Below are 23,960 nucleotides of genomic sequence, written 5' to 3' on the forward strand. Positions count from 1 at the left end.
AAAAAAAAAAAAAAAAAAAAAAAAAAAAATTAGTGGGATAAAGAAAGAGGTAAATAGAAAAAAATGACTTCATTCTTAAAATTAGCATAATAAGATAATTGCATCTTAATGGAATAAAATATATGTAGATTTATTCATGATCCTCATATTTTGATATCAAATATATTTTCTTACACCCCATATGTACTATATTAGTGATTAAAAATCTAAACTCAGTATTATTATATCATTACCACCACTGCTGGCATTTTGAATAGAAAAGAGATGCTCAAAAATCAGAGTGTATTTCTTATAATCTGGTTTAAAATAAAAGCAAAAATAAATATACAATCATATAGAAATATACAATACGCACATAAATGAAGATATTACAGAAACGACATGTAAAAGATGACATTTGGTATCAGGCTATATTGATATCATTATTAGGCAAGTGTTAAAGGTTTCTTAGAGACAAGAATACATTAGACTGCAATTTATATAAAGAATTATTTTACAGTAGAATTTTGTATCAATGACAGGTGTTAATAGAAAAGATTGTAACTTGACTCTGAAGTTATCAGTTTTAAAACAAAATACTTCTCAGGGAAAACATCTTAGTAAAAAAGATGTGTCTCTGCATTTTATCAATATATTTATGTTAGATTTCATTTTTTAAATGAAAATTTTTTAAATTTATCGATTGTTTTACATTTTATTAAATCATTTGAAATGATTATGGTACTTCATTTTTTCAATGCAATACCTTAGAAATAAATTTCCATAAAATGCTTAGTACCTTTCTAAAATCCAAGCTTCTAAAATATGTTTTTGTATTTTTCCTCCAATACTAGAAACCTGTTTTTCCTGGCGATTTTTAAGAGGCTTTACAGGCTGTAAACTAAAACTGTAGTGTTGCTGCCCTGGGTAAGGACCGGGATTTGGCCACCCCAAGTTCTGTCTGTGCACACCACAGAGCACACTCAGGCAGGAAGTCAGTGCCAAACATAACACCAGTCCCAGCAGCTTCAAATCCAGCTTCCCATCATAATAAAATAATCATCATTGATAAAAACATGGTGTTATCTTTTATTTTTTGATATTTTAATAACATCTTGGATTTATTAATATTTTAGTATGTACCTTTCCCTGATAGTGAGTTCCATAAATTCAGCATCTGTTTTATTAGGTACTGATTTCTATTTTTCCAAGACATCTTTCAAGCTATGGTATCAACTAATTAAATCTCATTTTATTTTATTTATTTATTTTTTCCTTGATGAATATTTTTTTATCATTAAATTTTTATTTTGTCAATATACACTGTATATGATTATTATGGCCCATCACCGACACCTCCCTCCCTCCTCCCTCTCTCCCCTCCCCCCCAAGAATGTCCTTTCCGTTTGCTTGTTGTAACAACTTCATGAAAGTATAGTTGTTATATCTTCCTCCCCACCCCACCCCCGGTTTTTTTTTGTGTGTGTGTGTGTGTGTGTATGTGAGTGAATTGATTTGTTTTTTTGTTGTTTTTTTTTTTTTTTTTTTTTTTTTTAGCTCCCACCAATAAGTGAGAACATGTGGTATTTCTTTTTCTCTGCCTGACTCGTTTCACTCAGTATTATTCTTTCAAGGTCCATCCATGTTGTTGCAAATGGCAGTATTTCATTTGTTTTTATAGCTGAGTAGTATTCCATTGTGTAGATATACCACATTTTCCGTATCCACTCATCCGATGATGGACATTTGGGCTGATTCCAGCTCTTGGCTATTGTGAAGAGTGCTGCAATGAACATTGGGAAACAGGTATACCTTCGACTTGATGATTTCCATTCCTTTGGGTATATTCCCAGTAGTGGGATAGCTGGATCGTATGGTAGATCTATCTTCAGCTGTTTGAGGAACCTCCAAACCATTTTCCATAATCTCATTTTAAAAAATATGTTTAATTGACCTATTCATGCTCTTGAAAGCTCAGAGGAATCATGGCTTCATACTCCTTTCCATTTGTTTTCTTTTCTTTCTAGATGTTTCTGATCTTTTTAATTTGTCCTTATCTAGTGACACATATTTCATTGACTTTCTCACATTGTGATGGTTTTTAAGTAATGCTGTTGTGTTGCATTTTGTAAGTTAGTTGTGAACAAAGCATGAATTTGTCAAAATATTTTAAATCATTGTATATGGTTTCTATAATCTCTCTGATGATTCCCAAAATGTTTGTTTATCCTTTTGTTATAAAAGTTATAGCCTTACAATGTTTTCATGAAGTTCGTAAAGTAACTTAAAGTCCTATTTCAACCAAACAAATATCTTTCAGCAATAGGATGTGGTCATAAAAGGATTCAGTCACTTCACTTCATTAAAAACTTAATGTGCAGAAGATACTCTAATTTTGTTTTCTGGTATTTGAGGCACAATTCACTCAGATATATACAAAATAAACCAAAACTCTATCTCAAAATCTAATTATTTACAGGGCATTCTTTCTCCATATAGGTAGGTCTAGCAGCAATCTGCTTATGAATGATTAGACACTTCCGTGTTGTAGAAGTGTATCCCCTTCAAACTGAATTAGCAGCATAGCCAAAATATTACTCTGAAAATAAGCATTAATGAGGACCATTACTGTTTTAAATCCTAATATTTTAATTTACTCCAATAATTTTAGTTAAAATATGAAAGCATAACTAAGGAAAATCTGCCTAAAATATGTCAAATAAATATTTATAAAATATGCATTGAATATGACTTATGAATTGAATATTTAATAGTATTTTAAATATGTGATTACTTATATCCCATAATAATTTTCTGGTTAGTAAAATTTTATATGGACAGTTTGTCAGAACATATCCTTAGAGTAGGGGAAAAACTAGAAAATAAGTTTTGTCACCCAAATCAATTTGGTGCCAATCTTAAGTATCCCTTTTGAAGAGAATTATTTATAATCCTCTACTCAGCTTAAATTTCTTCAGGTCTATTTCAAATCTTTCCATAATCTTTCTAGATTTAATACTTTTGGATTTATGTTTACAGAAATGTTTTTCCTTGCAAATTTACTATAGTATACGTTTTTAAAACTGCTTTACCTTTCAAAACCTTATATTATTCTTTCTAAAAGTGAATTAAAGTGTTAATACCAGAGGAAACCAGGTACCATCCCTTTCTGAGACCTTCATCCGTTAAGGATTACTGCATAAACGCAATGAAATATCCTTAAAATTGGTCTAGAGTATCTTTTTAAAATTTTTTTAAACTATCTATTGAGAAAACTCTTCGTAGGGCTACAATTTGTTGTGGCAAGAGTAGTTGGAGAGAAACAATGTGCTCTGGTAGAATGGTTTTCTTTCCAAAGATACATACATAGATACAGATACATAAACACACAGGTGTATGTGTGTCTGTGCATATGTGTGTGTTTGGGTGTGTTTTGTAATTGTGTCTTAGAAATATTGGTTATAATGTTTGGAAACAATAGCTAACTTTTCGATATATTTTTAAACAAAACATAGAATAATATTCAATTTCTGTTTAGCATTACCACACAACTTAGTAACTCTCTTCCTGTATTATTGTTTATTCTGAATAACAGCCAATGGAATTCATAGAAATTAAGACAATTCTTAGGAATATATTTATCATTACTGCTTAGCTCCAGAAATAATTTTATGGCCTTTATTTTTGTTTCCGTAAGTGCTTGCATACTTCGGTTGCTTATATTATATACTAAATGTTATTTCGTTTTTGTATGTCTGAATAACACAGTTACTAGATTAGTTAGTTGAGAGAAAGAGCAGTGTCTTTTTAATAGTATGCACCAGCATCAGGTGGCCTCGGTGATCTCTGGATCCAGGAGTTACCAGCAGTGTATCATGATATATGAGTGTTACTTAGTTACATTTGTTCAGAATCCCCATCCTTAAATCAGGAATTATAATTACAGCTACATTGTAGAGTTAGTAGTATGAATAAGTATGCTTTAAAAGGGCTCATAGTAAGCATTACATGTTAGTGATTTCTGTCTCTAAATTACTCTCAAAATGTGTGTTGCCCTGAAGTGGTATCAGTCATGTGTACTGCAACGGTTTCTTCATTTTTATCCAATGTCATCCCCACATCCACTTGCTGAATGATATAACTTTCTGACAGATGTAAGGAACCAGATCCATTTTACTTTAGTCCAAAAAAGTATTTGAATGATTTTCTCCTTTCATCCTGGGAATCAGAGGACAGTCTTTTGAGTAAGTGCTTGAAATTAAGAGAACAGGTTCATTTCTTTGGTGGTGAGCTGGCATTTGACAATCTTTGTAACTCTTGGAGTTCGCTTTTCTCTAGGTGTGTTATAAGTTCTGTTACAGTCACACATATTGTAGAGAGAAATGAACAGTGTCTCAGTTATCAGAGATAAGGCTGTTACTCAATGGTAGGTACTTCTCAGCATCCGCATCCTATATGGAGGTCATGGGCAGACCATCTATAGGTTGGCCAGGAGCCTAGGGAATCCCTGCGCCTGTTGTTTCATAGAGTCAGCAGACATGGAAACATAACCCTCGTCTGTTGACCCCTAGGGTGCTGCTGTTTCTCCACTGCCTTCAATAATAATGCCTTGAGGATAGTAATTGACTACATCGTTTGCAGGTCCTGCAACTCGCTGCTCCATCTGCTTCCCTTGTGTGCCAGTGGGAGGAGGCCAGGTGTACAGATGCTCGTAGCTTCTTCAAAAAGGATATTGTATGCGACAGGCAATTTCACTTTAAAGACTTGCTTAATATAACAATTCAAACAGAATGAATCACATGGTATTCCTTCGTCTGGTTGTTCTCACACAAAATTTGCAAATCATGTCAGGAATCTTTGTGTGATATGTTTTTTAAGGGCTTCAGTATCTTGCCTTAGGGACAAAAGGCTAACGAAGCTGTAGCTGGTCAATACATGTGGTATAAAATGATGTAAATGGATCAAAGCACTAGAAACAATACATTCAGTTTTTCTCATTGGACTGTATTGTCCTTAGCAGGTAGCATTCTCAGATTCTCTTGTTTCTGGGAGAGGCTCTAGGCTTACGCACACTAGAACATGAGGACAGAGTGGACAGACTACAGCATAGCTGCAGGATGGCAGTCACTCCGTCCACCACTTCTGCCTGTGCCCTTCCCAGCCACCCTCTCTTGTCTTCCTTTGTTCACCAGCCCCCAGTTTGACCCAAGGCCCTCAAGTGCAGCATCCTGGGGCTCTAGTGATGTGGAAGCATTGGGCTGCAACATAGAAGTGAGAATGAAGGTGAGGCCAGAGCCAGGTATGTGCACACAGCTCCAGCCCAGCTTAAAGACTTGCTGACAGTAAATGACCGGCAGGTGAACAGACTTCCTGTCTGTACTGACACTCCGTCAGAATGACCCTGCGGGCAGGGCTTTATTCACTCGAGAACAGTAATATGTGACCACAACTTAAATGAAATTAAACAAATATTTAAACTTTGTTTTGTTTGGTGTGTCTCCCACCCTATACTTCTGTTTCTGGAGAAGTGCTTTCAAATAAAAGTCATAACCATCTTAACGAAAGATAAATTGATATAGAAAATATTATTAATTGATCTGATAATTTGAGAGCTAACATAGTAAATGCTATTTAATAGATTGATTATAGACTTTAAGAGTTTATTAAATTTGAGTGCAAATATAAGAACTTATTTTAGACAGAGGAATATCCATGTGCTTTGTATTTATGTAAAATCAAAGATACAAAGGTTATATGCTTGCATTTTATTGATGTTGAAAGATAAACTAATGCAATGAACTTTATAGGGCACATAGTTTTTTAAATGTCAGAAATGGAAAAGAATTACAAAAGGAGGGAGGGATGTGTTTTATTCCAGACATAAGTTATGGCTCTGAGTTATACAATGCTCAATTATTTTCATAGGCTCTATTCTTACCAACAACATTGCATAGATTAAAACATATTTCATTAGTGTATATACCTGTATGGGCAACATTTTATATGGTTTTAAGTAGTACATTTTTATATATACTTATACATAACATATAACCTGTTTTCTGTTGAACAGAAATGTAGAAAGCTGATAATAATGCTATTTTTGGATTGTAAAAGGAAATTTATTCCTGAAATATGTCTTGATGGTTATACTATTTTGTGGAAAAATGAGAGAGGAAGACCAATAGTTGCTCACATCATTCAGTGATGCTAATAATCCTTTGTGGAAATTCACTCTTTTAGGTATTCCCAACCAATTTCCAGTTGCATTAAGTGCCGTTTATAAGCCAATGGTTCTGAGTTTATTAAGAGCTCTCCCTTGCATTCCAGACAAATGTATTTATTGCTTCCAGACACCTCTGCATGGATATCTAGTAAACATCTCAAACTTCACATTTCCTCCCAGACCAAAAGCACCCATCTCAGTTAACGGCCATTCTAACTTTCCAACTACCCACGTCCAAGACCTTGGAGTCACCCCTGAGATCTCTTTTTCTCATGTCCCTTATGTGATACATCAGCAAATTATCTCCTAGACCACTGCTGTGGTCCTGGCCGTCCTCATGCCTCAAGTATATTTGACTCATTATTTCTCTCCTGCTTTAGCCCTTGTCTCCTGTTAGCTTCCAGTTGGACTCACAGTAAAACGGTGGGGTCTCAGGACACTCTGCGATTTCCGCCCCACCGCCCGCCTCATCCCTCCCCTCTGCTCCAGCCTCCTGCTCCCTGCCCAGGAACACAGCCTGCACACCGTCCTCAGGGTTCTTTGAACCGGTTGCCTCCTCCCCAAATATCTTAAAAGGTTTACTCTTTCACTTCATGCCTCTCCTCAAATGTCACCTCCTTTAAGATCCCTTTTCTTATCCTGTATGAACGGCAATGCCTCCCTGATGGCAGGACGCTCTAAAGCTTTTAACTGGCTTTACCACTGTCTGACGTATTTCTTGTTTGCTTTATGGTTTGTCTTGTTCTCACTCAAAGCTCCATGAGGCAGAGATGTCATCTGTTCTACTCAATGGTATGTGGCCACGCCAAAACAATTCCTGGCACACAACAGGCATGCAATACACGATTTATTGAATGTCAACTATGTACCTCATATGGGTATTGCTATAGACCAACAGTGAAATAAATTTTGAGGTAGTAGTGAGTACTTGAACTCTGTTTGGAGATGTTTCCACAGTTGAAAGTTATATGTATTTGTTTAAAAGCAGTAACAACAGGGTGGGTGGAGGGAGAGAACATATAATGTGACCGGGTTGGTAATATCACTCTTTAACCCTGAGTCTTTTTTCAGAAGCCAGGCCAAAGATTATATCATTTATATTAATAAGTACTAATTGAACAGTTTGGCCCCGACACTTCCCCTTCATCTGACAAAATGTGCAGGATTAATTGAATACATTTTATGAGAGGTTTTGCTGCCAGGTTCCGTTTCCCATAATGACCTGCACTTTCTACATCTCCCCAGCCAGGGCACTAATACAGTACACTAGGGCACTAATACAGTACACTAGGATATATAAATAGAAGTGCAATTACTCCCTTTACACCCCATGCTGGTCAGACCCAGATGAGTCCATTCTGCCAGTTTATGGGTTTTACTACTTGAGGGATTCAGAAGAAGTTGAATAGGTTGCAGCAGAGAGATACTAAGGGGATCAAATAGCTGAAACATAGCACCTGTGAGGAAAGGAAAAATAATTTGCTTCATTTGGTTTAATAAAGAAGAGGCTAAGAGGTGTCTAGATAATTGTCCTCAAGGACATAAGAGGTTACTTTCTAAAAAGTGATGACAATCTGTTTTTAATCACATAGATGAAAGCTTAAGAAAAAATTAGTATAAACTGCTGTGTAATAAATCCCACATACCAAATATTAAAGGCTAAGAATTACAATTTTATTCTTTAGGGACATTTACACATAAGATTGTTTAGATTATTTCTTCAAGGTAGGACAAAATGACCAGCCACATTCCTACTGTTTGTGACCCACTGATGTCTCTGCTTATAGCAACAAGTAGTATTTTTCCCCTCCTGGATAGCCATTTCTCTGGAAAGTCACATACTCTCTGCCTATGGGCCTTTTAAGCATGAACTTCAGGATTTTTAAAATATGATGTAATTGTTCTCAGAGGTAGAATATTAGAATTGAAATCTTGAAGATGGAATCTTATAAATATTAATTCAAACCGTTAATCTCACTAGGCAATTTTGAAAGTCATCCTATTCAATAATATCAGAAACTATTTTTACAATTTTGAGTGTCTCTGTTTGCTTTTCTGGTTCTAGTGTTGCTAATATATATTAGTAAAGCTTCTTTTTGTTTTAATAATGTCTTAGGGAAAATTCTTTCTGATATCAATCAAAATAATAATGAAAACTATTTCAAGTGTATTAAATAAAAAATCAAGAATGCAAATCAAATACAAAGGTAAAAAGCTTTTTTTGATAATATTGTTTATAATCTATCCACTTAAAAAAAAATTATCATATAAAAAAGTATTTTCCCTTTGAAGGTGCATAGCATTTTCCCACATGGCTTAGTTGTTCATGTCCCTGAATTTTGTGGAAATCTAAATCTAAGTCAGCGAAGGAGCTTAAGACCTGATGAGTGGATAGGTTTAAGAAAACAATAATTGTGAACCTTATAAACAGAGGGTATGTTAGAGGGACAGGAAGTTGGTTGGCGTCAACATGTTTCTTGCTCATGAGAGTCATTAGAATGTAAATAACCTTGGTTTTACTCCAAGATATCGGTTAAAGTATTTGCTTCTGAATCAGATAAATTCCAGTGATACGAGGGATGCTACTAAGAAGTCTGCTGTTTTATTTTTATTTATTTATTTATTTTTTGTCTTTTTGTCTTTTTCCGTGTCCGGCAACGGATTGCAACCCTCAGTGTTGCCCCCGTATCGGACCGGGGACCGGCAACGGGATCACAACCCTCGGCGTTGCTCCCGCGCCTCGCTCAGCCAGTGAGCGGGAACCGGTCTGTATGTGGGATCCGAACCCTGGGACGGGAGCGCCGCCGCGCTTCCCAAGCGGCGCACTATCCAGTGCACCACCGGGCCGGCCCAAAGTCTGCTGTTTTAAACCTCCACTTCTCTAAGGGCCATAGAGATGCAAGGGAGTTTATTCCACATCTACCTTACATAAGCTACTTCTACCTCCAAAAATGACTGATCCTAAAAATTTTCATCTTAGAATATGTATTCTAACTCCAATAATGAGAAAAATCTGTGGATGGCTGTTACCTGTTTTAAAAACATATTTCATTATAAATTCCAGAATTTCTAAGTTTTCAGTATGTGACCTTGTTTAAGTCATTTGACCTTACTAAACCTTAATTTTCTCAAATATAGGATACAAATGGGATAATATCTGTAAAAGTATTTCATAACATAAATGATTTTCTTCAAATGGATAATATTATCATTAACAGGAATAATAAATACATATCTGTACAGACAAAAGTTAGCTTTTATGCAGCTATTTTAAGCTGGGACAGAATTCACACACCTGTATGGACATGCATACGCACACACTACATACTCTAGAGAATTGCAGATGAGTCAGATTTTTCTATAGAATACACACTTCCGGCAATCACGTTTCCCTTTCATTGTGAATACTGTTAGCGAATTTTGTTAGAAGATGGAGTTGTCCTCGTTCTTTCTTATACATTGTTTTCTACCATAGCAGCATCACACTGTATTACAGAGACAGATGTGTGTATGCGTGTGTGTGTGTGTCCTTGTTTGTGTGGTATGGAAAGCACAAAGAATTTGGATCAGAGCTGATCTAGTTATTTGGTAATACTCAATATTAGTGATGGTTAATATTGCAATTACTATTGATACTATGGAGCACTTAATATGTACCAGTCTCTTTTCTAAGTGATATTCACCTATCAACTCATTTAATCTTCACAAGAATCTTGAGGCAGTTACTATCATCTCCTTTTAAAAAATGCCTGCACTGGGGCCGGCCCGGTGGCGCACTGCTACAGTGCGCCGCTTGGGAAACGCGGCAGGCACTCCCGCCGAGGGTTCGGATCCCACATACAGACCGGTTCCCACTCACTGGCTGAGCGAGGTGCAGGAGCAACACCGAGGGTTGCGATCCCGTTGCTGGCCCCGGTCCGGTACGGGCGTGACACTGAGGGTTGCGATCCGTTGCCGGACACGAAAAAAGACAAAAAAAAAAAAAATGCCTTCACTGATTCTTAGAGAGATGAAATAAATGATAACATTGACATTTGAACTTCACCGAATGACTCCCAAACTGACGGTCTTAATCCCGAGGCCAAACAGGTTCCAAAGTGGGGATGCATTTATGACCTCCTTCCTTCAGAGAAATAAAGATTATAGCCCATTTTGATGGATTATTGCAAAGACTGACTTACAGACTGTATTTGAAGAATATGCTAGTTTATATCAGTTATTATAGTTTCCTAAGAAGAAGGAGAAAACTTAAAGGGGTATTCCTTCCTTTCCCAGATAAGGCAACTAAAATCCAGAATAATGAATTTAATTATGAATTTAATAATGATTCCTCGTATCACTGGAATTTATCTGATTCAGAAGCAAATACTTTAACCGATATCTTGGAGTAAAACCAAGGTTATTTACATTCTAATGACTCTCATGAGCAAGAAACATGTTGACGCCAACCAACTTCCTGTCCCTCTAACATACCCTCTGTTTATAAGGTTCACAATTATTGTTTTCTTAAACAATATTTGTATATATAGAGTGTTCACTTGGTTTGATGTTTAGCAGAGTTTTTAAATATCCCAAATGTCTTGAGTTTTATTTTAAATTATTTAAAGATTTATTTAAAATAATAATTGTAAAAATCCATTTATTTTTTCAGAAGTTAAATTTTTTTTCCTTTGAGATCATGAGATTTACTTCTAAGTATATGAGTAATAATTTAAAGGCTAGATAATATTGAAAATAATTAGTTTGGTGGACATTAGGTAAGAATTTAATAGAAAAGTAATTTTAATATCTTGGCAAACTGCCATAGCTATAAAAATGAAAATATTCAAAATTTATGTATTACTTTCACTGACTTTAAATATATGTCTAGCACAAAAGAAAAAAAAAGTGGAGGTTATATCATTTGTCTGTTAATATAATTTGAGGTAGAAGTTATCTGTCTACATTAGTCACCATTGGCTGAATAATTCCTAATATCCTTTCTATTCTGTAATGTATAGAGTCAGATTTATAATGTTTTGAGTCAATTTCCCAACTTTCTCTTTTCCAAAATACAATGATGGAAAACATTCCTAATAATATGTTGATTTATATGAAAATTTTCACTACACAGTAATGCCAAGAATAATGATTCAATAAAAATGAAAAATAGTATTACAATAGGTTATTAAAACTACCATTTTCAGTATAGGACTTGATGTAGATTTAATCAGGTGGTTTAGACACTTAATCTTTCCTGTAAGCAAAATTCTAAATTAGTTGGCAAGATTTGATTTTTCTAGTGTGTTTTTTCCTCTCATTTTTTAACTAACAGAATAGCTACAAAAGAAAAAAAATCATTATTTGTAACTAAAGATCCTTCCTAGGCCTGTTCCTCTTTTATTACTAAAAATTACAACTTTTGGTTGGTTTAAATAACTTCATGCCTAATGATGGAGAGACTTCCTGATTCACTAAAAGTTCAAATAAAAGAAGTGGCAGCAAACTTAACAGTTGTAAACATATTGGTTATGTGATGTGGTTTATAAAGTCCTTATATTTAATATAATGATGTAAAAATATTTATCCTTTCTCTGGCTTTTCCCTTTTTCATTTTGAGCCTCAATTTCACAGATGCCATTAATTTGAAGGAAAAATAACTCTATTACTAGAGCAATACTGGGACCTGAAAAAGTGTAAAACAAGTGGCCTGTCATATTAGCAACTGTTGGATAAACTACTGCACGTGAAGGACAGAGGAAACCACTGACACATGGTTGCCATAGTGACAACCCACTATTTTGGGCAGCTTTTACCGCCTTTAGTTTTACAAGTTTTAAGCACAATAGAAAATTTGTGGATGGTGATATCTATAAGCTCAATAATTAATGAAACATATGGCTCATTTATTTATTTTTTAGTAAAAGAGCACTTTAGTTATATCCACTGACCTCTGAATACTTTAGAAAAAATATCCATTATTAGCAAACATATTGGTAAGATGCTGTTTCTATGTGGTATTGCATTATAAATCTGAGAAGTGCAGCATATGGTTATTGGTCTGCAGAAAGTGCCTGGGGACTTGGAACAAATCTAACAAAATAGAAGAAACTTCTGAAGAAGTTACAGGTGAGATAAATGCACAAAGACAGTGCTCAAGATATGTTTAGCAATTGTTATTGTAATTACCACTATTAAATGATTCTTTCTGAAGAGCTAAAAGTATTCTGGAGGCTATTGTTTATACTGAGGGAAAAGTCACACTGACAAAAAATAGAAAAATATGTATAGAGGAGAAGTCAAAGAAAGAGAGATTATGGAATGACATATTTATTTAATATCAACATTGATAACAGAGATCACTAAAATTAATTAACAACTACTATGCATCAAAAAAATAAATTGCATGTAGTATCTTATTTAATCATCATTATCAGACCAATTAATAATTTCCATTTTACAGATAAGAGAAGAAAACTATAGATATAAATTGGGTAATAAGTTTTCCCAGGATTACCTACTAAAAAATAATAAAGATGAAATTTGAATTCGGACAGCAATCTGATGATAGAGCCTGTGTTTTTATGGCCTCATTAAAGCACATACATGTAAAAGTAGGAAAAAGAAATAGTGGGAGAGAGAAATATACATGTATATTTATACACACACACACACACTCTCATTTATACCAATGTGGATAAACATGCATAAATACTCATTATGCTATTAACACTTCTAGCCAACACCAGTCTCTAGGCATATCTTATTGTTTACTTATTTACTTATTTGAATTTTATTTTTTTCAAGAACAAAATATTTTTGTAGTCTTTTTAAAATTTTTAAAAACTTTTATTTTTTATTTTTACCATTTTCATTATTACAAATTGTAATTTTTCTTTATGCCCTTTAACAGTCTTATCACTCCCCAAACTCCCTCCCTTGCTCCCCACCTTCTCTGCTATCCTTAGGTTTGTTCTCTCCTTCCAAAAGTTCAATATATTCTCTCTCTCTCTCTCTCTTTCTTCTCCTTCTTCTTCTTCTTCTTCTTCTTCTTCTTCTTCTTCTTCTTCTTCTTCTTCTTCTTCTTCTTCTTCCTCCTCCTCCTCCTCCTCCCCCCTCCCCCTCCCCCTCCCCTTCCCCCTCCTCCTTCTCCTCCTCCCAGTTATGACTGAGTACATGTGGTATTTCTCTTTCCTTATCTGGCTTATTTTACCTAGCATAATTATCTCCAGACTCATCCATGTTGCTGCAAATGGCAGAATTTAATTCTTTTTTATGTCTGAGTACTGTTCCATTGTGTGTATATACCATATTTTCCTTGTCCAAATGTCCACCAATGGGCACTTAGGCTGGTTCCATATTTTGACTATTATAAATAGAGTTGCAAAGAACACGGGAGTGCAGTTATCCCTTCAACATGATGATTTCCATTCCTTTGGATGTATACTCAGTAGTGGGATTGCTGGGTCATATGATAGTTCTATCTGTAGTTCTTTGATGAACCTTCATACTGTTTTCCATAATGGCTGTGCTAATTTACAGTCCCACCAACAGGGTAGAAGAGTTCCCCTCTCCCTGCACCTTCACCAGCATTTGTTATTCTCGGTCTTTTTAAGAATGGCCAGTTTAACTTGGATGCGATGATATCTCAATGTGGTTTTGATTTGCATTTCTCTGATTTTTCATGTACCTCTTGGCCATTTGTATGTCTTCCTTTGAGACACATCTATTCATCTCCTTTGCCCATTTTTTATTGGATTATTAGGTTTTTTACTGTGTAGTTGTTTGAGTTCTTTATATATTCTGGATATGAATGCTTTGTTGGATGTATAATTTTGTTATTCTCGGTCTTTTTAAGAATGGCCAGTTTAACTTGGATGCGATGATATCTCAATGTGGTTTTGATTTGCATTTCTCTGATTTTTCATGTACCTCTTGGCCATTTGTATGTCTTCCTTTGAGACACATCTATTCATCTCCTTTGCCCATTTTTTATTGGATTATTAGGTTTTTTACTGTGTAGTTGTTTGAGTTCTTTATATATTCTGGATATGAATGCTTTGTTGGATGTATAATTTTCAAATATTTTCTCCCATTCTGTAGGTTGTCTTTCTGCTCTGTTGATTGTTTCCTTTGCTGTGAAGAAGCTTTTTACTTTGATATAATTCCATTTGTTTATTTTTTTCTTTTGTTGCTTATGCTTTTGGGATCTTATTCATAAAGTTTTTGCCCAGTCTGTCCTACTTCCTGGAGTTTTCCCCTATGTTTTCCTTTAAAAATATTGGCAATCAGAATACAGAAACACATCAAAAAAATTATACACCCTTATCAAGTGGGTTCCAACCCAGGGATGCAAGAATGGTTCAACATATGCAAGTCAATAAATGTAATACACCACATCAATAAAATCAAGGACAAAGACCATATGAAAATCTCAATAGATGCAGAAAAGGCATTTGATAGAATTCAATATCCCTTCATAAGAAAGAAGTTCAGAAAATTAGGTATAGAAGGAAATTATCTTAACACAATAAAAGCCATTTACAACAAACCAATTGCCAATATCATCCTGAATGGGGAAAAACTGAAAGCTTTTCCTCTATGAATAGGAATAAGACAGAGATGCTCACTCTCACCACTCCTATTTAATGTAGTATTGGAAGTACTAGCCAGAGCAATCAGGTGAGAGAAAGAAATAAAGGGCATCCAGATTAGAAAGGATGAAGTCAAACTGTCCCTATTTGCAGATGACATGATGTCATATATAAAAAACCTAAAGACTGCACCAAAAACTCTTAGAGCTGATTAACAATTTCAACAATGTTTTGCTGGCTATAAAATAAACCCCCAAATCCGTAGCATTTTGATACTCCAGTAATTAACTAGCAGAAAAAGAAATCAAGAGAACAAGCCCATTTGTAATAGCTGCCAATAATAATAATAATAATAAAATACCTAGGAATCAATTTAACCAAGGAGATGAAAGATCTCTACAAGGAGAAATACAAAACACTCCTGAAAGAAATTAAAGAGGACACAAAAAGGTGGAAAGACATACTGTGCTCTTGGATGGAAAGAATTAGCATCATGAAAATGTCCATTCTACCCAAAGCAATCTCCAGATTCCATGCATTCCCTGTCAAAATACCAATGACATTCTTCATGGAAAAAGAAAAAACCATCCTAGGGCTGACCCCATGGCTCACTTGGGAGAGTGCAGCGCTGGGACTGCAGCAGCTCCCGCCGCGGGTTCGGATCCTATATAGGGATGGTCAGTGTGCTCACTGGCTGAGCGCGGTGCGGGCGACACCAAGCCAAGGGTTGCGATCCCCTTACCAGGCCCAAAAAGGAAAAAAAAAAAAAAAGAAAGAAAGAAAGAAAGAAAAAGCTATCCTAACATTCATATGGAAGAATAAAAGATCTTGACTAGCCAAAGCAATCCTCAACAAAAAAAATAAAGCTGGAGGCATAACACTTCCCAACTTCAAATTATGTTACAAAACTATTGTAACCAAAATAGCATGCTGTTTTGTGCTGGCATAAAAATAGTACTGGCATAAAAACAGACACACGGATCAATGGAACAGAATAGAAAACCTGGGAACCAACTCACATACTTACAGCTAACTTGTCTTTAACAAAAGCAACAAGAATATACACTGGGGAAAAGATTGCCTCTTCAATAAATGATGCTGGGCAAATTCGACATCCATATGCAGAAGAATGAAACTGGACCTGTACCTCTCACCATATACCAAAAGTAACTCAAAATGGATTAAAAATATAAATATAAGACCTGAAACTATATCTTATTATTTAATTGTTCAGTTAGTAACGTATATTATTGCTCATATGTAACTTGATAATAATTGCAGCTACTTAAAGAGAAGAAAAGGGAACACAATCTTTTGAAATGGCATAGTCAGCAAAGGTGAAAACTCCAATGATTGCAATTCAGTGTCCATTATTTTAGATGATTACTTTGAAAGCAGGTCTTTAAAATATTTAGGCCATAGTCACTTTGTACTAAATTTCTCAAAAAGAATGCCAATTTGCTCCTTTTTTTGCAGCTTCTCTCTCCTCCTACTCACCCACTCTTCTCTCTCTAAAGCACAGTTATCTTGCTTCCTTTTTACCTGAAATCCTCCAGTGGCTTTTCCTGGCAGGTGCACTCCCGTGAATTTGTTAGCAGGATCACCTTGGTTTGCTCAGGCTTGCAACTGACTGCTCTTACATTTGTCTCTAAATCCTTGATGATGCCAGGGATTCTTCCTAGAATAAAACTTTCTCCTTCCTACTTTCTCTCAAGAATGATTTATTGCTCCTTATTCTGTTTCCTTAGCACTTTAACTCTGTAGCACTGTCATAATTCTTCTTATTACTTTTGCATTGCATATGTGACATCCCTCACTGAACTGAGCCCCAAACGCTCAGATGCTCATGGCAGTTTTTAGTGAGTCAATGCATGAGAAGTGCCTTATAAATAACAATAGCAAGTTCCGACTAGTATTCAGAGATGCTAAAACTATACTTGCTGAGTTGATTAGAGAACCTTTGTTGGTGAGAGCTTCATTGCTTGGGTAATGTAATAGAAGACGCTAAAGTGAGTTTTAAAACAGTAATGAAGTTAAGTTTTGCCAAGAGAACAGAAAATCTATGTGAAAGTCATTTCAATATTCTATTGCAACATGTAATGTATTTATTTTTTAAGGAATTTATTAATTGAAACATTGATTATACATATTTATGGGATATATAGTTATAGTTCAATACATGTATGCAAGGCATAATTATCAAATCAAGGTCTTTAGCAAATTCATCATGGCAAAAATTTATCTTTTTTTTTTTGTGATGACAACATTTGAGTTCCTCTCTTGTAGCCATTTTAGAACATACAATAAATTATTGTTAATTATAGATGCCTAGCAGTACTGTACACAACTAGAATGTATTTTTCCTATCTAGCTGTAATTCTGCATCCATTAACCACCCTCTCACAGTTCCCCCTCTGCCTTCCCCTTCCCAGCCTCTAGTAACCGTAATTCTACTCTCTACTTCTAAATGCTCTTTTTTTTTTTTTTTGCATTATCTTTAATTTATTTTCCCATGAACTTTTTTTTTTTTTATTTTGTCAATATACACTGTATATGCTCAACTTTTTTTTTTCTTAGCTCTCACATATGAGTGAGAATATGTGGTATTTATCTTTCTGTGCCTGACTTATTTCACTTAACATAATGTCTTCCAGGCTCATCCATATTACTGCAAATAGCAGGATTTCGTTCTTTTTCATGGCTGAGTGGTATTCCATTGAGTGTATATATCACATTTTCTTTATCCATTCACCTGTCAGTGAACACCTAGGTTGAGTTCCTATCTTGGCTACTGTGAATATTACTTCAATAAACATGGGAGTGTAGATACCTCTTTGGTATGCTAGATTTTTTTCTCTTTTGGAGAAATACCTAGCAATGAGATTGATGTAAAATATTATAGTTCTAGTTATAGTTTTTCGTGGAAACTTCATACTGCTTTCTATAATAGCTGTATTAATTTACATTTCCACCACAGTGTATGAGTTCCCTTTTCCCCACATTCTCACCAGCATTGTTATTTTCTGACTTTTTGATAATAGCCTTTCTAACTGGAGTAAGATGATATCTCATTGTGGTTTTGATTTGTATTTCTCTGATGATTAGTGATGTTGAGTATTCTTTCATGTGCCTGTTAGCCATTTGTATGTCTTCTTTTGAGAAATATCTATACAGGTCATTTCCTATTTTAAAATAAAATTACTTTAATTATTTCATTTTATGTTTTGCTGTTGAGTGGTTTAAGTTACTTGTATATTATGAATATTAATTCCTTGTCAAGTGAAAAGTTTGCAAATATTTTCTCCTTTTCTCCAGGTTGCCTCTTCTCTCTGTTAATTGTTTCTTTTGCTGTGCAGAAGATTTTTAGTTTCATATAATCCTATTTATCTATTCTTTCTTTGTTGCCTATGATTTAGAAATCTTCTCCATAAATTTTTTGCCAACAATAATGTCTTAAAATGTTTCCCCTATGTTTTCTACTAGTAGTTTTATAGTTTTGGGTTTTACATTAGAGTCTTTATCCATTTTGAGTTGATTTTAGTATATGGTGAGAGATATGGGCTCTAGTTTCTTTCTCCTATGTACGAATATCCAGTTTTGCCATCACCATTTATTAAAGAGGTTGTCCTTTCCTCAATACATGTACTTGGTGCCTTTGTCAAAGATTGATTGACTGTAGTTCTGTGGATTTATTTCTGGGTTCTCTATTCTGTTGCACTGATCCATGTGTCTGTTTTTTGTGCCAGTTCCATGCTGTTTGGATTACTATAGCATTGTAGTATATTTTGAAATCAGGTAGTGTAATGCCTCCAGCTTTGTTCTTTTTGCTCAGGATTGCTTCAGCTATTTGGGGTCTTTTATGGTTCCATATGAATTTTAGGATTGATTTTAGGATTTCTGTGAATAATGGCATTAGTATTTTGATAGGGATTGCATTGAATATGTAGATTGCTTTGGGTAGTATGGTCATTTTGACAGTATTAATTATTCCAACCCATGAACATGGAATGTCTTTCCATTTTATTGTGCCCCGTTTAATTTCTTTCATCTGTGTTTGGTTTTTTCATTGCACAGAAACTACATTTCACCTGCTTAGTTAAATTTATTCCAAGGTTTTTTTTTTTTTTTTTCATTTGTTTGTTTTGTTTTCTTTTAGTAGCTATGGTATATAGGATTGCTTTCTTGATTTCTTTTTCCGCTAGTTTGTTGTTGGGGTATAGAAATACTACTAATTTTTGTATGTTGATTTTTTATTCTGCAACTTTAGTGGATTTATTTATCAGTTCTAAGAGTTTTTGGAGGATTCTTTAGGTCTTTCTATATATATCATGTCATCTGCAATCAGAGACAATTTTGACTTCCACTTTTCCAATTCGACTGCCCTTTATTTCTTCCCCTTGCCTAACTTCTCTGGCTAGAACTTCCAGTACTATGCTAGATAGGAGTCGTGAGAGTGGGCATCCTTGTCTTGTTCCTGTTCTTAAAGGAAAAGCTTTGAACTTTTCCCCATTCAGGATGGTATTAGCTGTGATCTTGTCATATATGGCTTTTACTGTGTTGAGATACTTTCCTTCTATACCTATTTGTTGAGAGTTTTTATCAGCAACATGCAATTTATAAAAAGGAAAAATATTGAAATTTTTTGTCTAGTAATGACACATTAATTAACATTATATATTGCAAGGATACTGACGGCCAAGTTAATAAACCATTAAATTGGCAGTTTCTGGAAACTCTGCAGTGTTAATATATAAATTTTGTGCCCATGTTATCAATTTTAAAGTTAATGTAGGTGTTGAAATATCTGCAGTATAGAGGACATAGTAAAATTTTTGCTATGTGGCTTGTCATAACACTTTTGTTCAAGTCCAAAATTCATAACCTCCCAGTGACCCCTGTCCTTCCCCAGCCTTGGTTCTCAACATCTTTTCCACCTTTTCTGTGGATTTCCGGAATGCACCACTCACTCCTGCTTCAGGCCTCTGCCAGTCTCATCTGCTTTCTGTGGAAAGAACTCTCTTTCTCACCACTTTTAACTTTAATATTCTATGCATCTTTCATCCACTATTTAAAATTTACTTCCTAGAGAACATTTCCCTGACTTCACCATCTATTTTGATGTAAATTCTTATTGTTATAAAGGCACTTACAATAATTCGTACTAGCATATTTTCTTGTGTGGTTATTTGCTTAAAATCTGTCCTTGTCAACTTCCCTACAGACATTACAAACTCCACATTACTAAAATGTACTTTACAATCTGTTCATCACTGGACTATACTCAGAAAAATATTATATTTTCATTTTTTTTCTCTTAAGACAGAATAGGAAAATCAATACATACAGAGAGAAAATATCATCTTTTTAGCTTTCTGAGCATCTACTGGCAGCAGTGTCAGAGCTACTTTCTACAATGCTGGAAACAACTGCATTTCATTAGCTCTGCACCAGCAATTACAGGCATCTACCTAGGAAGCAAGGGAAATAGTTACTATTTTTAACACACTTGCCAAAGCATAAAATGCCATCTAACATTTTAGGTGTTTATTGTTAACACATTTATATACCTCCATATAAAGAAGTGCTTAGAGACACCAGTGATTAACCTTTTGATAATTTCCAGTGCACTGCACATTTATTAAAAAGGCTATATCTGATGTATTGAATTGGATTACCCTATTTCAGAATTTCCTAGCTGCATCTTTTTCACATTTTAACATCTTTAAATTGGAACATATATAAATGTGTGAACATTTTAGTTGGAGACTTTCAGTTAGAGCAAGAAATTGCCAGTGTCAAAGTCTTTTTGAATCAATGAAATACAGTTACAAGAGTGAGGTAAATGTGTGCTGTGGGATTTTGAAGCAATATAATTGCTGTAGACCTGTCAGACTCATTTACTTTTTCGTTTCTCATAGAGAAGAATATTTTTATGATTCTCTAAGAGTTTCAGAAATCAACTCAATGAAAACCCAGCATTCTCTTAAAGCTCCTTAAAATTTGCAAACACATTCGTGAGCATTATTGAATTTCAAAATCTTAGCAGCTCTGTAAGAAAGGGAGGAAATTGTGTGCCACCCCTTCATACTGAGTCTCATGTATTAAATCCTTTAATAGTTATGTTGCTAGTAAGAGTCGAAGCCAGAAATTCTGACTCTATTTTACGGACATGCTTCAGTGTGAATACAGAAAAGTCATGTGTTACTGATTGACTTTGAGGCCTACGTAGCTATATCCATTTTTATTGAAGACTTAGTGGTATCGTAGAGTATTATCTTTTTGACTTGGGCATCTGCACCTTGCATTAGTCAATGTTAATTCAAGGAATGGCCGTGTTAGCAATATGAATTGATGTATGCCAGCCTGTGTAACTCCAGGTTTTCATCAGGACAGTGACCTTCTGGACCGGCGGAAACATTGCTTCACCGTGCAATCTGAGTCTGGGGAGGACCTTTACTTCTCTGTGGAGTTAGAATCTGACCTCGCCCAGTGGGAAAGAGCCTTCCAAACAGCAACCTTTCTAGAAGTAGAACGGATACAGGTGAGTCTGTGGAACTGTAGAATCTATGACTCCCAAAGCTGTGTGACCACTCCCCTAAAGCTCTACTGTAAATTCAAAGTAGTATAAAAATACAGTCTGTGAGTCTCGACCTCCTTTATGTACATTCAATAATTAGCTATTGTTGTTAAATGAATAGTGATAAGGCTCTGAATGACATTTACATTTTTCCACAATTTTATTTTTCTGGGCTATTTCCTACTACTCATAAAAAATTGATTTCTAATTTTAATGAAACACTGCTCTAATTTACATCTAATATAGAAGATACTCTGATTTTAATTGTTTGCAAGGCTATTTCCTGTTCTCCAAACATGACACCTCGTTTCTAGCCTACTGCCTTCCTTCACTCACGGTGCTCCTTCTAGAAAGCCTTCCCTTTGTCTCTGACCTTCAAAACCATCCATGGTGTTTGAAACTTTTCTCAGTGCTCTTGTCATCCAGGAACATTTTCCTGGTTTCCTGTCTTCCCTGTTCACTGATCGCCCTACTCTTTCCACAGCACTTCTAGTGCTGACCTCTAACAGACCTGTGGCAAAATCGAAACATTACGATTTGCTTGCCACGTGCAAATGGATTAGTAGAGCAAGGACATAAATACGCACACGGACACTTAATTTTGAAAACAAATATGACTATAATATAATATTGACTGTACTTTAATATTTGCCTATAATAGAAGATTAGGATGCATATTTTGTCAACATGTTAAACTAATTTCTTTTTTCTGACTACAAACTTCTGTAGTCAACCCATCAAGTAGCAACACTGTGACATTACGGTCAGAAGAGGACAGGGAGAAGACTCAAATTTTGATTGTCTCTTTGCTCAGTTGACACTTTCTAATAATGCTTCTTGGATCTTCATGTATCTAAAGTATTTTAAAGTAGCAGAGAAATAGTTTTTATAATTTAGCGGCATAAAAACTCAATTCAGGAAAATAGATACTTTAATATAAAATATGGAAAGATAGAAAGTATCTTAAATATTATTCTGTATCAACATCTAAGATGATTTTAAAGCATTAAAATATAATTTAATTAAGTGAAAGTTGATGTTTTTGTTATATATTGATATTTTTAGGCTTTCTTAATTGTCCTTTCACTAGAATATTCCACTTCACTTTGAAACAACGGTGTGGCAATTTCTACATGTTGGTCCCAATTTAAGATTTCATTGTAAGTCTCCCCATGTTTAGAAATGAGATAGAGAAAAAAATATATTTCGCTCTATATTTTGATACTGTTCTTTGAATCTGGGCTTTGTGTTCTCTAAGCTGATTTCCAGTGAAATACTTTGTACTATGTCTTTGCCTATTCACAATGCCAATTTAAGATATATATTGGATGTGAAAAGCAAAATATTTAATACCTTTTTCACTTTTACTTGTTCTATAGATTTTATAACTTCCCCTTTTTACTGCATTAAAATTCAATAATGAATGGCTGAACACTTTGTTAGTGTTATTTTCAATATTCAAGGATGGAAATATATTTACATGAAGAACCTTATGTGTTTTTCTTCTATATTCTCAATATTTCACTACCATTAAAATTGGTAAAAAAATAAAGAGGAAGCATATGTCCTATGGTGAAATAGAAAGGAAGAAAATTAATGAAATGACTTTTAAAATGTTTCTCATTTGAATTTCCCTAAAAAGAATAATATTTATTTATTATTCTCTATATAAGTAATTTTGTACTAAATAAACATAGAAATTAAACAATAAATCAAATATTTCAATATGAGACATAGATCAAGTATACTCGTGATATGTTTGTGAATATTACAATTTATAGAATTAAACAACAGTGGGTTTAAATTTGTAGCATATGTGTATTTGTTTCAATTTAGTGATTATTAAGAAAATGTAATTTAATTTGTAATGCTGTGGGGGGGTGGGGAAGAAGATATAACAACTATACTCTTATGAAGTTGTTACAACAAGCAAACGGAAAGGACATTCTTGGGGGGGAGGGGGGAGAGGGAGGAGGGAGGGAGGTATCGGTGATGGGCCATAATAATCATATACATTGTATATTGACAAAATAAAAATTTAACGGAAAAAAAAATAATTTGTAATGCTGAACTTTTAATGGGAAAATTTTAATGCACAGCACTGAATGTGTTTTCATCGGGCATATTCTCCTTTAAATGATAGTGCTTGAAAATAGCAAACAATTAAGTCTAAACTAGGAGGAAATTATATAGCCTTTAACATTCCTTAATGTTGATAGCAGCTTTAATAAAATACTAATGGGTGGATAAAAGCATGGAAGATGCTCGTGTATTAAACAAATATAATTACTAATGAACTTTTGAGGCCTATTAAGTATATTCTCTAATCTGATTTTTGAAAAATTTAACTCCAAAATGAATAAAATGGCATGGTTATAATTTTTCTCTGTAAATTAGGCTTAGACACATGAATATAGTGTTCTGGTAAAGGCAACTCAATGTATTTCACCATCACTACAGTCAGAATGTGATTTAATTAATGCATTTGTATGTGCAGTATTATAAAAACTAACCAAATGTAAGGACTGGTGTTGAAATTTGCCTGAGATATATGTTTCTGAATCTCTCTCATCTTGCATGTGAATCACAAGTACTTTTCAACATTTGA

At 34.5% G+C, this 23,960-nt stretch overlaps 1 protein-coding gene across 1 annotated transcript in view; it reads left to right on the forward strand.

Moving 5' to 3' along the window:
* The window catches only part of LOC103602793 (gamma-1-syntrophin), a 184,541-nt gene that overhangs the window by 100,079 nt on the left and 60,502 nt on the right, over positions 1–23,960 (forward strand). The window contains exon 5 of the mRNA XM_008587229.1: positions 21,164–21,316. Within this exon, the coding sequence (XP_008585451.1) occupies positions 21,164–21,316 (153 nt within the window). The remainder of the gene's footprint in view (positions 1–21,163; positions 21,317–23,960) is intronic.

This window comes from Galeopterus variegatus, unplaced genomic scaffold, assembly GCF_000696425.1.
Source record: "Galeopterus variegatus unplaced genomic scaffold, G_variegatus-3.0.2 Scaffold4305, whole genome shotgun sequence".
Taxonomy (NCBI): Eukaryota; Metazoa; Chordata; class Mammalia; order Dermoptera; family Cynocephalidae; genus Galeopterus; species Galeopterus variegatus.